Here is a 12,700-nt window from a genome sequence, read left to right on the forward strand (position 1 = left end):
GGGTGGTATGAGTATGGAAGGAGTTACTATCATAAGTGGTAGATGCAAGTTCACTTGTTACATTTAGGAGAAGTTTAGATAGGAACATGGATTGAGGGGTGGGGGGGCATAGAGAGCTATGATCCAGGTGCAGATTGAAGGGATCAGACTGAAGACCAGGCAAGCACAAACCAGATGGGCCAAAGGTACTCTATGACTCTATGACAACATAGGTATTTTTCTCCATCTATTACCAAACCTCGATACTAAAGACCGTCTGCTTACTAGCTCTTCCTTCAGTTAGTCCTGACGAGGGGTCTCGGCCCGAAACGTCGACTGTACCTCTTCCTAGAGATGCTGCCTGGCCTGCTGCGTTCACCAGCTACCTTTATGTGTTTTGCTTGAAATTCCAGCATCTGCAGATTTCCTCGTGTTTACTGTAATTATTGCCTATCAAGGAAGATTCTAGTTATAATTTATTAGTATTTCTTGCCTGAAGAATCCAAATGAATATTACTTTATAAAAATACCTCTTAAAAAGGTATTCCAAAAATAAAGTATGCTCTGGATGAAGTGCATCTTTGAAATTCTGGGCCATTGGGTAAAGAATTGTTTGGATTTTCTTTTAAAAACTGTTTGGTGAGTGAAGCACTGAAATGGCAAGGGAGGATATTTTAGGATATCTGGTGTTTGCAGAGGTCACTGTGTGCTGCAAATCAAGGTAAGAAAATAGGTAAAGAAATGCTGTGTACGTAGCAAGGGTACATTAAAAAGGTCCCTTACAAAATCAACAGGTAAATCAGCAAAGAGAAGTCTGAACCTTCTGTAAAGGAGAGTATTTTACTCAATTCTTGAAAGTATAGAGAAAAATTTATATTCCTCAGGTTTTTGGATTTTAAAAAGAAACTCTCAAGCAGTTAGTTTTGCCTTTTTTCCTACATTGAAGGACCTACAGATCCAATATTTCTCCTCAAAAGGAAAAACACTGATAAACTATTTCCACTTGCTCCAGCCCTTTAAAATCTCTACCCTGATAGAAATCACCTCCTCTACTATCCCAAGCTAAAAACACATGCACTCTTGCCTTCAACAATGTTCATTATTAATATCACTTAAGTGAGCTCTTAATTCTCCTCTCTGCCATTGAGCAAAAAGTCCGTACTAACTGCCTACTTTACTCCACTAATTCAAAGGTAAAGTTATTTCATTGCAACTTGTTGCACGATATGCACGTCATTGGACTAGCAATCCAGAGGGCTGGACCAACACGGCAGCAGTTCAAATCTGACCACCACAATTAGAAACTTTAAATTTAGGTAAGTACATTTAAAAATAAAGAAAACCTATATTAATAACCAGGATTAGGAACTCACCAGACTGCCATAAACATCCAACACACATCAAAGTTGCTGGTGAACGCAGCAGGCCAGGCAGCATCTATAGGAAGAGGCGCAGTCGACGTTTCAGGCCGAGACCCCTGACGAAGGGTCTCGGCCTGAAACGTCGACTGCGCCTCTTCCTATAGATGCTGCCTGGCCTGCTGCGTTCACCAGCAACTTTGATGTGTGTTGCTTGAATTTCCAGCATCTGCAGAATTCCTGTTGTTTGCCATAAACATCCATCAGGTTTACAATTTCCTTCAGGATTGAAACTATACCATTACCCAGCTTGGCCTCGGTAGGACTCCTGCTGTCTCCTGAAGTGGCTCAGTAGCTATTCAGCACAAGGGAAATTAAAAATTGGCAATAACTCCTGGCCTTGCCAGAGGTACCAACATTCCACTGGATAAATTACTAAGGAGAACATATCAAAAATAATATTTACACACAAACATAGCTAAGTTACAGTGAGCAACAGGGGACTGAGGATTGCAATAGAACAGAGGGATCTGGGAATATAGATCTATAATATCGTTAAAGTGGCATCATAGGTTGATAGGGTCCTAAAGAGAGCTGTTGGCACATTGGCCTTCATAAGTTGGGGCATTAAGTACAGGAGTTGGGATGTTATGCTGATGTTGTATAAGACGTAGGTGACGCAAATTTGGAGAATCTATCCAGTCAGGACTTCCTGTTAGATAGCAGCATGGTCTGACTCAGCGGCTTCTACAGGATCGACAAAAGGTGTGATTAACTTTTTTAAACATTTTTTCCCCCAAATCACAAGACCTTGCTGGATGTTGGTGGTGTGGAATATTGCAAGTCCAATTCCTTGGTTTATTGGTGAACGTGGATTGTAGTGAGGACTACGCCTCAAATCACCCGCTTGCAGCCATCCCGAAGGAGACATCGGAGCCGAGCGCTCCACTGGAGGGCCACAGACAGAGTGGCGTGGCATCCATGCTGGAGTCGGTGATACCTCCCAGAGTTCACTTAGCAGAAGCTCAGCTACATTGTGTTTGACTATGGACTACTGCAGCATTCATGGACTCAAGGACTTCCGCTATATTTCTGTATTTTACTGCCATCTTACATCTGCTATGTATGACTTGCACTGTATGTGATTGTTGGTACTGTGCTTTGTACCTTGGCCCTGGAGTAATGCTGATTCGTTTGACTGCATTCATGGGAATTCATGCAGGGTTGAATGACTATTAAACTTGAACTTGAATATTGTGTGGCATTTCTGATCACCTACATGAAAGGTGATCACCTACATAAGGTAGAAAGAGTACTGAGAAAATTTACAAGTATGGTGCCGGGACTTGAGGACACAAGTTCTGAAGAAAGGTTGAATGAGGTAGGACTTTTTCCTCCTGGAGTGTAGGAGAATGATTTGATAGAGGTAAATTATGAGGGGTATAGATGGGGTAAATACAAACAGGCTTTTTTTTTTAACTGAGGTTGTGTAAGGCTAGAATGAGAGGTTAAGGGTGAAAGGTGAAATATGTAAGGGGAACCGGAGGAGGAACGTCTTCACTCGGTGGACAGAGTGTGGAACCAGCCATCAACGGAAGTGGTAGATGCGGGTTCAATAGCAGCAGTTAAGAAAAATTTGAATAAGTACCTGGATGGGAGGGGTATGGTCCAGATGTGGTCGATGGAACTAGTTTGGTACTGATTAGGTGGGCCGAAGGGCCTGCGTCTGTGCTGTAGTGCTTTATGACGCTACATATTAGTCATGCAGATTAATATAAAATCACCGACGTTATCAACACCACCATAACAATCCATTTTTGTGTTAAGGGACAGATTACTTGGGTTCACTATAAAACAGTGCGAAGTGAATTACACACTCACTCTCAGGCCAATGACCAGACATGGTATGTTTACAGACGCACCTGTCACTCAGGTATCCGCCAGCCATATCATGACAGACCAGCGTCCTTGGCCGATTACACTGCAGAGGAGGCTGTCGCGGAGCTAAGGGGATAACGGCTCTGTTGAATTGATCGTCTTGAATAGAGGGCTGCCACAATTTCAGTTGCTCGAGTGATGGAATGTAAAAGCTGACTGGTACAGTGGTGTCAGGGTCGTAGCAAAAGCCTACACGTAACAAAGAATTCAAAACAATTAGTAGCCTTATCTCTAATTTACACATGGCAGTACACCTTAAACACTAGAATGATTTATTAAAATTCATAGCAATACATCAAGACCAGGATGAGGTGACCTGCAAGCACAATGTCCTTGAACCAGGCTTTAGGCATTGCCCATACAATATTAAAGTTTCTTTTCTCTATTGGATACAATCTTACTTCATGAAAAGAGCTGAATATATTCGGCCTAGAAAACAAATGCATTTTCTCAACCTTCCAGCCCTTGAAGTTAAACAAATTCAAAGACAACAACATTTCAAATGCAAGTAGCTCAGAAATTCACAATACATGGATTTCCATCACAGGTCAGATTTCTTCAAAATGTTCCTGTTTCTGCTCCTCGGATTGGAGAAACTTGTCCCAAATGCCACCAGGACACAGCAGCTGGTGTAAGGGTGACATTCCAGTCCTGATGAAGGGTATGAGCCCAAAACATCAACTCTTTATTCCCCTCCATAGATGCTGCCTGACTTCCAACATTTCCTCCAATGGTGTTCCTCCTCCATTTTGTATGTGTTACTCTGGATTTCCAGCAAATACAGAACCTCTTCTGAAAAAGGATCTAGTGCTTTCTCGGCGTATACGATGAATACACTCTTCTCGGGTTTCATGCCAGCTACAGGTATCAATTAAGATCGATGTTTCAATGACAAAACTCTGCCATCTTCAGCAGAGAAGATGCCTGGGCACGTCTAGTCCGGTGGTATTTATACCCCCTTAGTCCATCCCTCCTGATTGGTTAGTCCTCATCTCTTCTGCTTACCGTCAGCCAAGCAAATCACATTCACAGCACAGAACGGGCACAGCTAGTACTGACGTCACACAGCGCCAGAGGCCCAAGTTCAATCCTGAGCTCGGCCACTGTTCTTGTGGAGTTTGCATGTTCTTCCTGTGATCACGTGGGTTTGATGTGGCGAAACGTAGATTGTTCACTTCTCTCCATAGATGGTGCCTGACCCTCTGAGCTCCCCCACCATTTTGTGTGTGTTGATCTGGATTCTCCCGTTTCCTCACACGTCTCAAAGGCATGGAAGTTAGTAACTGGTGGTAGCTGAATGGTAGAATCTGAGGGCAGTTGATGAGAAGATGGGAAAAATAATAATGAGATGAGTGTAGCTGGACACTTGCTTGGACATATTTCTCCTCCCTATTCAACTAACCCCAGGGCGGCCCAAGTACCTTTCTTTCAGTCCCACCTCTTCCTCAACCACAAGCACCTCGCTGTCAGCACCATTCCTTGATTAAGTTAAATTCCGTGTGAATATTACTCACAGCCAGATGTATCTCTTCACAAACTTGGAGATGAAGGTAAAGGAGGACAAGGGGCCATGCATTGGGAGTGATATGAAGAATGGACCCAGGGCCCTTCAGATCAGCAAAGAGAGGGGACAAAATACAGATTATCTAATAATCAGGAAAATAATTAACTAATTTAAAAGAATTTCAAACTATCACCCATTACAAATCAAATTATTCAACTATTTCAATCTGGTTCTTCACTCAGGTAATGGATACAACTAGTTATTACTTACGTAATATTAAGATAGAACATAGAACATAGAACAGTACAGCACAGTACAGGCCCTTCGGCCCACAATGTTGTGCTGACCCTTAAACCCTGCCTCCCATATAACCCCCCACCTGAAATTCCTCCATATACCTGTCTTGTAGTCTCTTAAATTTCACTAGTGTATCTGTCTCCACCACTGACTCGGGCAGTGCATTCCACGCACGAACCACTCTCTGAGTAAAAAACCTTCCTCTAATATACCCCTTGAACTTCTCATGTCTTACTTTAAAGCCATGTCCTCTCGTATTGAGCAGTGATGCCCTGGGGAAGAGGTGCTGACTGTCCACTCTATCTATTCCTCTTAATATCTTGTTTACCTCTATCATGTCTCCTCTCATTCTCCTTCTCTCCAGAGGGTAAAGCCCTAGCTCCCTTAATCTCTGATCATAAAGAATACTTTCTAAACCAGGCAGCATTCTGGTAAATTTCCTCTGTACCCTTTCCAATGCTTCCACATCCTTCCTATAGTGAGGCGACCAGAACTGGGCACAGTACTCCAAGTGTGGCCTAACCAGAGTTTTATAGAGCTGCATCATTATATCGCGACTCTATCCTTCGACTTATGAAAGCTAACACCCCATAAGCTTTCTTAACTACCCTATCTACCTGTGAGGCAACTTTCAGGGATCTGTGTACAGGTACCCCCAGATCCTTCTGCTCCTCCACACTTCCAAGTATCCTGCCATTCACTTTGTACTCTGCCTTGGAGTTTGGACTTCCAAAGTGTACCACCTCACACTTCTCCGGGTTGAACTCCATCTGCCACTTCTCAGCCCACTTCTGCATCCCATCAATGTCTCTCTGTAATCTGTGACAATCCTCTACACTATCCACAACACCACCAACCTTTGTGTCGTCTGCAAACTTGCCAACCCACCCCACATCCAGGTCGTTAATAAAAATCACAAAAAGTAGAGCTCCAAGAACCGATCCTTGTGGGACACCACGAGTCACAATCCTCCAATCTGAATGTACTCCCTCCACCACCACCCTCTGCCTTCTGCAGGCAAGCCAATCCTGAATCCACCTGGCCAAACTTCCCTGGATCCCATGCCTTCTAACTTTCTGAATAAGCCTACCGTGTGGAACCTTGTCAAATGCCTTACTAAAATCTATATAGATCACATCCACTGCACTACCCTCATCTATATGCCTGGTCACCTCCTCAAAGAACTCTATCAGGCTTGTTAGACACGATCTGCCCTTCACAAAGCCACGCTGACTGTCCCTGATCAGACCATGATTCTCTAAATACCCAGAGATCCTATCTCTAAGAATCTTTTCCAACAACTTTCCCACCACAGACATAAAGCTCACTGGTCTATAATTACCCAGACTATTCCTACTACCTTTTTTGAACAAGGGGACAACATTCGTCTCCCTCCAATCCTCCGGTACCATTCCCGTGGACAACGAGGACAGAAAGATCCTATCCAGAGGCTCAGCAAGCTCTTCCCTTACCGCGTGGAGCAGCCTCAGCAATATTCCGTCAGGCACCAGGGGCTTATCCATCCTAATGTATTTTAACAACTCCAACACCTCCTCTCCCTTAATATCAACATGCTCCAGAACATCAACCTCACTCATATTATCCTCACCATCATCAAGTTCCAAACAGAAGTATTCATTGAGGATCTCACTCACTTCCACAGCCTCCAGACACATCTTCCCACCTTTATCTCTAATTGGTCCTATCTTCACTCCTGTCATCCTTTTGTTCTTCACATAATTGAAGAATGCCTTGGGGTTTTCCTTTACCCTACTCACCAAGGCCTTCTCATGCCCCCTTCTTGCTCTCCTCAGCCCCTTCTTAAGCTCCTTTCTTGCTACCCTATATTCCTCAATAGACCCATCTGATCCTTGCTTCCTAAACCTCATGTATGCTGCCTTCTTCCACCTGACTAGATTCTCCACCTCACTTGTCACCCATGGTTCCTTCACCCTACTAGTCTTTATCTTCCTCACCAGGACAAATTTATCCCTAACGTCCTGCAAGAGATCCCTAAACATTAACCACATGTCCATAGTACATTTCCCTGCAAGAACTTCATCCCAATTCACACCAGCAAGTTCTAGCCTTATAGCCTCATAATTTGCCCTTCCCCAATTAAAAATTCTCCTGTTCTCTCTGATTCTATCCTTTTCCATGATAATGTTAAAGGCCAGTGGTCACTGTCCCCCAGATGCTCACCCACTGAGAGATCTGCGACCTGACCCAGTTCGTTACCTAATACTAGATCTAGTATGGCATTCCCCCGGTCGGCCTGTCAACATACTGTGACAGGAATCCGTCCTGGACACACTTAACAAACTCTGCCCCATCTAAACCATTGGAACAAATCAGGTGCCAATCAATATGAGGGAAGTTAAAGTCACCCATGATAACAACCCTGTTATTTTTGCACCTTTCCAAAATCTGCCTCCCAATCTGCTCCTTGGAATCTCTGCTGCTACCGGGGGGCCTATAGAATACTCCCAACAGAGTAACTGCTCCCTTCCTGTTCCTGACTTCCACCCATACTGACTCAAAGGAGGATCCTTCTACATTACCCACCCTTTCTGTAGCTGTAATAGTATCCCTGACCAGTAATGCCACCCCTCCTCCCCTCCGCCCCCCCATCCCTTTTAAAGCACTGAAATCCAGCAATATTGAGAATCCAATCCTGCCCTGGTGCCAGCCAAGTCTCTGTAATGGCCACTACATCATAATTCCATGTAGGTATCCAAGCTCTCAGTTCATCACCTTTGTTCCTGATGCTTCTTGCATTGAGGTACATGCACTTTAGCCCTTCTACCTTACTACCTTTACACGCCTTTCATCAAAGCCTCTTTGTAATTTAGATCTGGCTTTACTCCATGCACTACACTTGCAGTTCTCGCATGACCTTTATCCTCCTCCACCTCACTATCTGCTCTAACACTCTGGTTCCCCTCCCCCGATACAATCCAAAAATGCCATCTATTCTAAATCATTGATTCTGATGCCTAGCATCCTTATTTTTCAAAACAATTCCCTAAACCTCATCAAAAGATTACTTATTTAATGTTAAAATTGCCAGCAAGTTATTTCTTCCTTACAAATAACTTCTGTTTAGAGCCTGAAACTTGAGTCACAATTCCACTGTTGTCCACAATTTGTAATGTGACTTCAAGACAGAGTCACTGACAGACGGAGAAGGAAACAAACTATTTCCGCTACAGATCCTACATTTTAGCCACCATTTTAAGAGCTCATTCCATACACTAAACATATCGTACATAGACATTCATCAGATCAAATATGTTTATTCAGAAGATCAAATATTCTTACAAGGTACGTGATAGTACCGATATAACTGAAGCATACAGATATTCTTACAGCAGTTCAATTTGGACAGTATGTTCACCGCACCTTGAATATTTAACAGTATATCAGGTAATATATTTACTGGTTGCAACAAACGGGAAAGGAATGAAGGTTCCTTCACCTCAGGTAATATTCGAAATAAGCACTGTTTCTCAAGTGGATTTTGTATGATCAAAAACAGGGTCACAAATACAATCTCTTGTTAATGTTTGAGTGTAATTATGTCGTTCACACAAAATTACTGTGCTTCACCGCCATTCTGTTGAAGTTACAGATACTTACTGGGGAGTGGAGGAGCTTCATACTGAATCACATGATCAACTTGATGCCCCTCTGGACTAAGAGCAACTCTGCAAGACACATATGCAGGAATGACAAATTGCAAGTTTATGATCTTTCACATTAAACCAAAATCCGTTGGTAATTACACGTGGCATGTGAATGAACAGAAAAACTCATATTGGAAAAGCCATTTGAGTATACAAGGAACATAATTAACTCGAGTAACATATACAAAATGCTGGAGGAAGTCAGCAGATCAGACAGCATCTCAGGAAAGGAATAAACTGTCTATGTTTCGAGCCGAGACCCTTCATCAGGACTGGAAAGGAAGGGAGGGGAGGGAGCCAGAATAAGATGGGGAGAGGGGAAGGATTACAAACTAAAAGGTGATGTGGGGGGGGGGGAGTTTGAAAGGTGGGGGAGAGGTGAAGTGAGAAGCTGGGAGCTGATAGGTGGAAAAGGTGAAGGACTGAAGGAGAAGAAATCTAAACACAGAATAATCTGCAGATGCTGGGATCAAAGCGACACTCACAACACGCTGGAGGAACTCAGCAGGTCGGGCAGCATCCATGGAGAAGAAATCTGACAGGAGGAGAGGGGATCATGGGAGATAGGGAAGGAGCAGAGGCACCAGGGGCAGGTGAGGAGATAAGAGGGGAGCCAGAACGGGAAGGGGGAAGGGGCAAAAAATTACTGTAAGTTAAAGTCATCAAGTTAGGGCCACACAGGCGGAATGAGTTGCTGCTTCTCCAACCTGAGAGTGGCCTCTTTATGGTAGTACAGGAGGCTATGGACCGACAAGTCAGAATGGGAATGGGGATTGAAATTAAAATCGTTGACCTTCAGGAAATCCGCCTTGTGGCAGACGGAGTGAAGGTGCTCAGCAAAGCAGCCCCCAATCTACACTGAATCTCACTGATGTCGAGGGGGCCACATCAGAAGCACTCAGTACAATAGATGACGCTGACGGACTCACCTAGAAAGACTGGTTGGACCCTGAACATTTCGGGGATAAGTGCCAGGAGGGACGTTAGTGGGGAGGGAAAAATAGACAAGGGAATCATGGAGGGAGCAATCCCTCTGGAAAGCAGAGAGTGTGGGGGGGGTATGTAAAGATGTGTTTGGTGGTAGGACGCCTTTGAAAATGGCAGAAATTGCGGAGAATTATGTGCTAGATGTGGAGGCATCATAGAGTGGTAGGTAAGAACAAGAGGAACTCTATCCCTGTTAAGGCAGATGAAAGGTGGCGTAAGCATGGATGTCCAGGAAGTGGAGGAAGGCAAACCCCGTTCTTTGGAGAAGGAAGACAGCCCTGATGTTTGGAAAGGAAAGTCAAGCCTCATCCTGGGAACAAATGAGGTGGAGACAGGGGAAATCAGGAAAAGGAATGGCATTTTTACAGGTAACAAGGTGGGAAGTAGTCAAGTCAAGATAGCTGTGAGAGTCAGTAGGTTTATAAAAGATATTGGTAAATAGAAATGGAGTCAGAGAGATCGAGAAAGAGGAGAGAGGTATCAAAAATGGACTAAGTAAACTTAAGGGCAGGGTAGAAGCTGAAGGCAAAGTTGATAAAATTGTCAAGCTCAGCATGGGTACATGAAGCAGCACCAATGAGGTCATCGATTTAGCACAGGAAGAGCTAGGGAGTGTTACATCTTATATTTTAGACATAAGAGAGAAACACAAAATCATTGAGAGGACTCAGATGTTACATCTTGCTTTTTTTAAAGAAGCGAATTTTGAACAAAATGCTTTAATTTCACGAACAGATGTTTTCTTCAGTGGCTATCCCTTTTTAATTGTATCAGTGGTGTAATATCAAACAATTATCATTCTGGTTATTCAAAATTTAAGCTGCAGTTACTCATTGAGGTGCAAAACAATCATTTGTTCCATGACAACATCAGGGCTGCAAAATTTCACACTAAATTAAATCTTAAGTGATTTATTAATAAAAGGTGACAAGATTTCAAATTCAATTCTCTGCTGAATTAACTGATCTTGATTAGACTGGCTTCAAGGATAGTACCAATCAACTGATTGGACAGGAAATGAACTTCATGGACACTGAATGAAAATGCTGAGCAAAAACAGGTTTCAAAGGGTTGCATGGTTAATGAAACATACTGGCAGCCAATAGTAGTCTTATGGCACAATTGCTATAGGTTTTATATTTTATTTAAACACTCAAGATAAACAGAGTAAGTCATCAAAAGAAACCATTTACTGTATCATGCATCCCTCCTGGTCTCCTACACTACCCGACCCCTCCTTCACCTTCACCCTTCTTCCTTCTCACCTCCTGCACCACTCACCCTTCCTACCCTCATTGCTATCTCCCACAGCCCTTTCGTAGGTGAACCATCCCTCTTCTCCTCCCCTATTCCTTCACCCCATATCACCCACACCCTTCCTGTCACTCTACCACCCCCGTTGGTACCATACACCACTCTTTTGTACCTTACTCTTCACCCTCTCCTGCATCCCTTTCTCCCTCCTCTCTCCTTCCGTACCATGCACCCTTCTCTCGCACCTTCTCCCTTCCTCCTTCTGTATCATCCTTACCCATCCGTAACTGTACCACTCCCCATCACTTCCCCATCCCCCCTTCCCATTACCCCTCCTCCCCTTCCCCTCCCCTCTCCCCTTCCCTCTCCCCTTCCCCTCCCCCCTTCCCCCCTCCTCCCCTCCCCCCCTCCTCCCCTCCCCCCTCTCCTTCCCCCTCCCCTCCTCCCCCTCCCCTCCCCTCTCCCCCCCTCCCCCTCCCCTCCCCTCCCCTCTCCCCCTCCCCCTCCCCTCCCCTCTCCCCCTCCCTCCCCCTCTCCTCCTCCCCTCCCCTCCCCCCTCCCCTCCCCCCTCTCCCCTCCCCTCCCCCCTCTCCCCTCCCCTCCCCTCTCCCCTCCCCTCTCCCCTCCCCCTCCCCTCTCCCCCCTCTCCCCCTCCCCTCTCTTCCGCTTACCCCCCCCTCCCCCTCTCCTTCCCCCCCTCCCCCTCTCCTTACCCTCCCCCCTCCCCCTCTCCTTCCCCTCCCCCCCTCCCCCTCTCCTTCCCCTCCCCCTTCCCCTCCCCCTTCCCCTCCCCCTTCCTCCCTTCCCCTCCCCCTTCCTCCCTTCCCCTTCCCCTCCCCCTTCCTCCCTTCCCCTTCCCCTCCCCCTTCCTCCCTTTCCCCTTCCCACTGCCGTATCACAAACCCACCCCCTTACCACACCCTCCACTCCTCCCTTCCTACATCGTTCATATTCAGGCGGCAACACTGTTATCCCTGCAGCCGGTGCTCAATCCCACAGTCAGTGCCTGCAGCCTTTTTTCCTCAACTCACTCGCTGCTCTTCAGGCTCTTCCTGCTGCCGTCCCCAGTCACGGTATCAGCTGCCACCTCCAATTCTGCTGCTCTCTTAGCTGAAACTATCTCTTTTTCCCCATCTTTGCTTTCCATCTTCTCGGCAGCTCTTCCGGGAATCCCACCGGAGCTCTTTGGGGACAATCTGCACCAAACCACCTCGAAACGCGTTGCTCAAAAACTGTCAAAAATAGCAAAGAATACTTTGCTGATAATTTACTTCTAGTTCATTTTCAAACTCGTTGATACTGCAGTGAACAGTCTCTTGGGAGAATTAATAAAAATGGTTAAAACACTAAATTACTTTGCTGAAAGAGGGTGGTAGAAAACCATACTTTAATACAAAGTACATAGATTTACCCAAATTCACAGCCATGCAAACTGCTAATGAAAATGAAATGGAAACAGAAAATATGGAAATTCTGTCAGACAGAATCTATGGAGAGAGAATCAGAGTTAACATCTCATGATAATATGAAAATATGACTCCTGCTTCTATGAATAGAATATACCAGACCATTCACACTACCTACCTTTGTCTGCTGTATACAGTATGTTTACATTTGATTTAAATCTCCTTTTATCTTGGTCCACCCTGGCCTATCTGTCCTGAATGTCATTCTTATTTGCCAAACTGCTTCCCCTG

General features: G+C 44.9%; 1 protein-coding gene across 1 annotated transcript in view; it reads right to left on the reverse strand.

The window, feature by feature from the left end:
• Positions 1 to 12,162, reverse strand: part of engase (endo-beta-N-acetylglucosaminidase) — a 74,815-nt gene extending 62,653 nt beyond the window's left edge. The window contains exons 1-3 of the mRNA XM_063074404.1: positions 12,035 to 12,162; positions 8,716 to 8,783; positions 3,260 to 3,464 (exon numbers count right to left, since the gene is read on the reverse strand). Coding sequence (XP_062930474.1) covers positions 3,260 to 3,464; positions 8,716 to 8,783; positions 12,035 to 12,150 — 389 coding nt within the window. The 5' untranslated portion in view covers positions 12,151 to 12,162. The remainder of the gene's footprint in view (positions 1 to 3,259; positions 3,465 to 8,715; positions 8,784 to 12,034) is intronic.
• Positions 12,163 to 12,700: the final 538 nt, after the last annotated feature.

Source organism: Mobula hypostoma, chromosome 22, assembly GCF_963921235.1.
Source record: "Mobula hypostoma chromosome 22, sMobHyp1.1, whole genome shotgun sequence".
Classification (NCBI taxonomy): Eukaryota; Metazoa; Chordata; class Chondrichthyes; order Myliobatiformes; family Myliobatidae; genus Mobula; species Mobula hypostoma.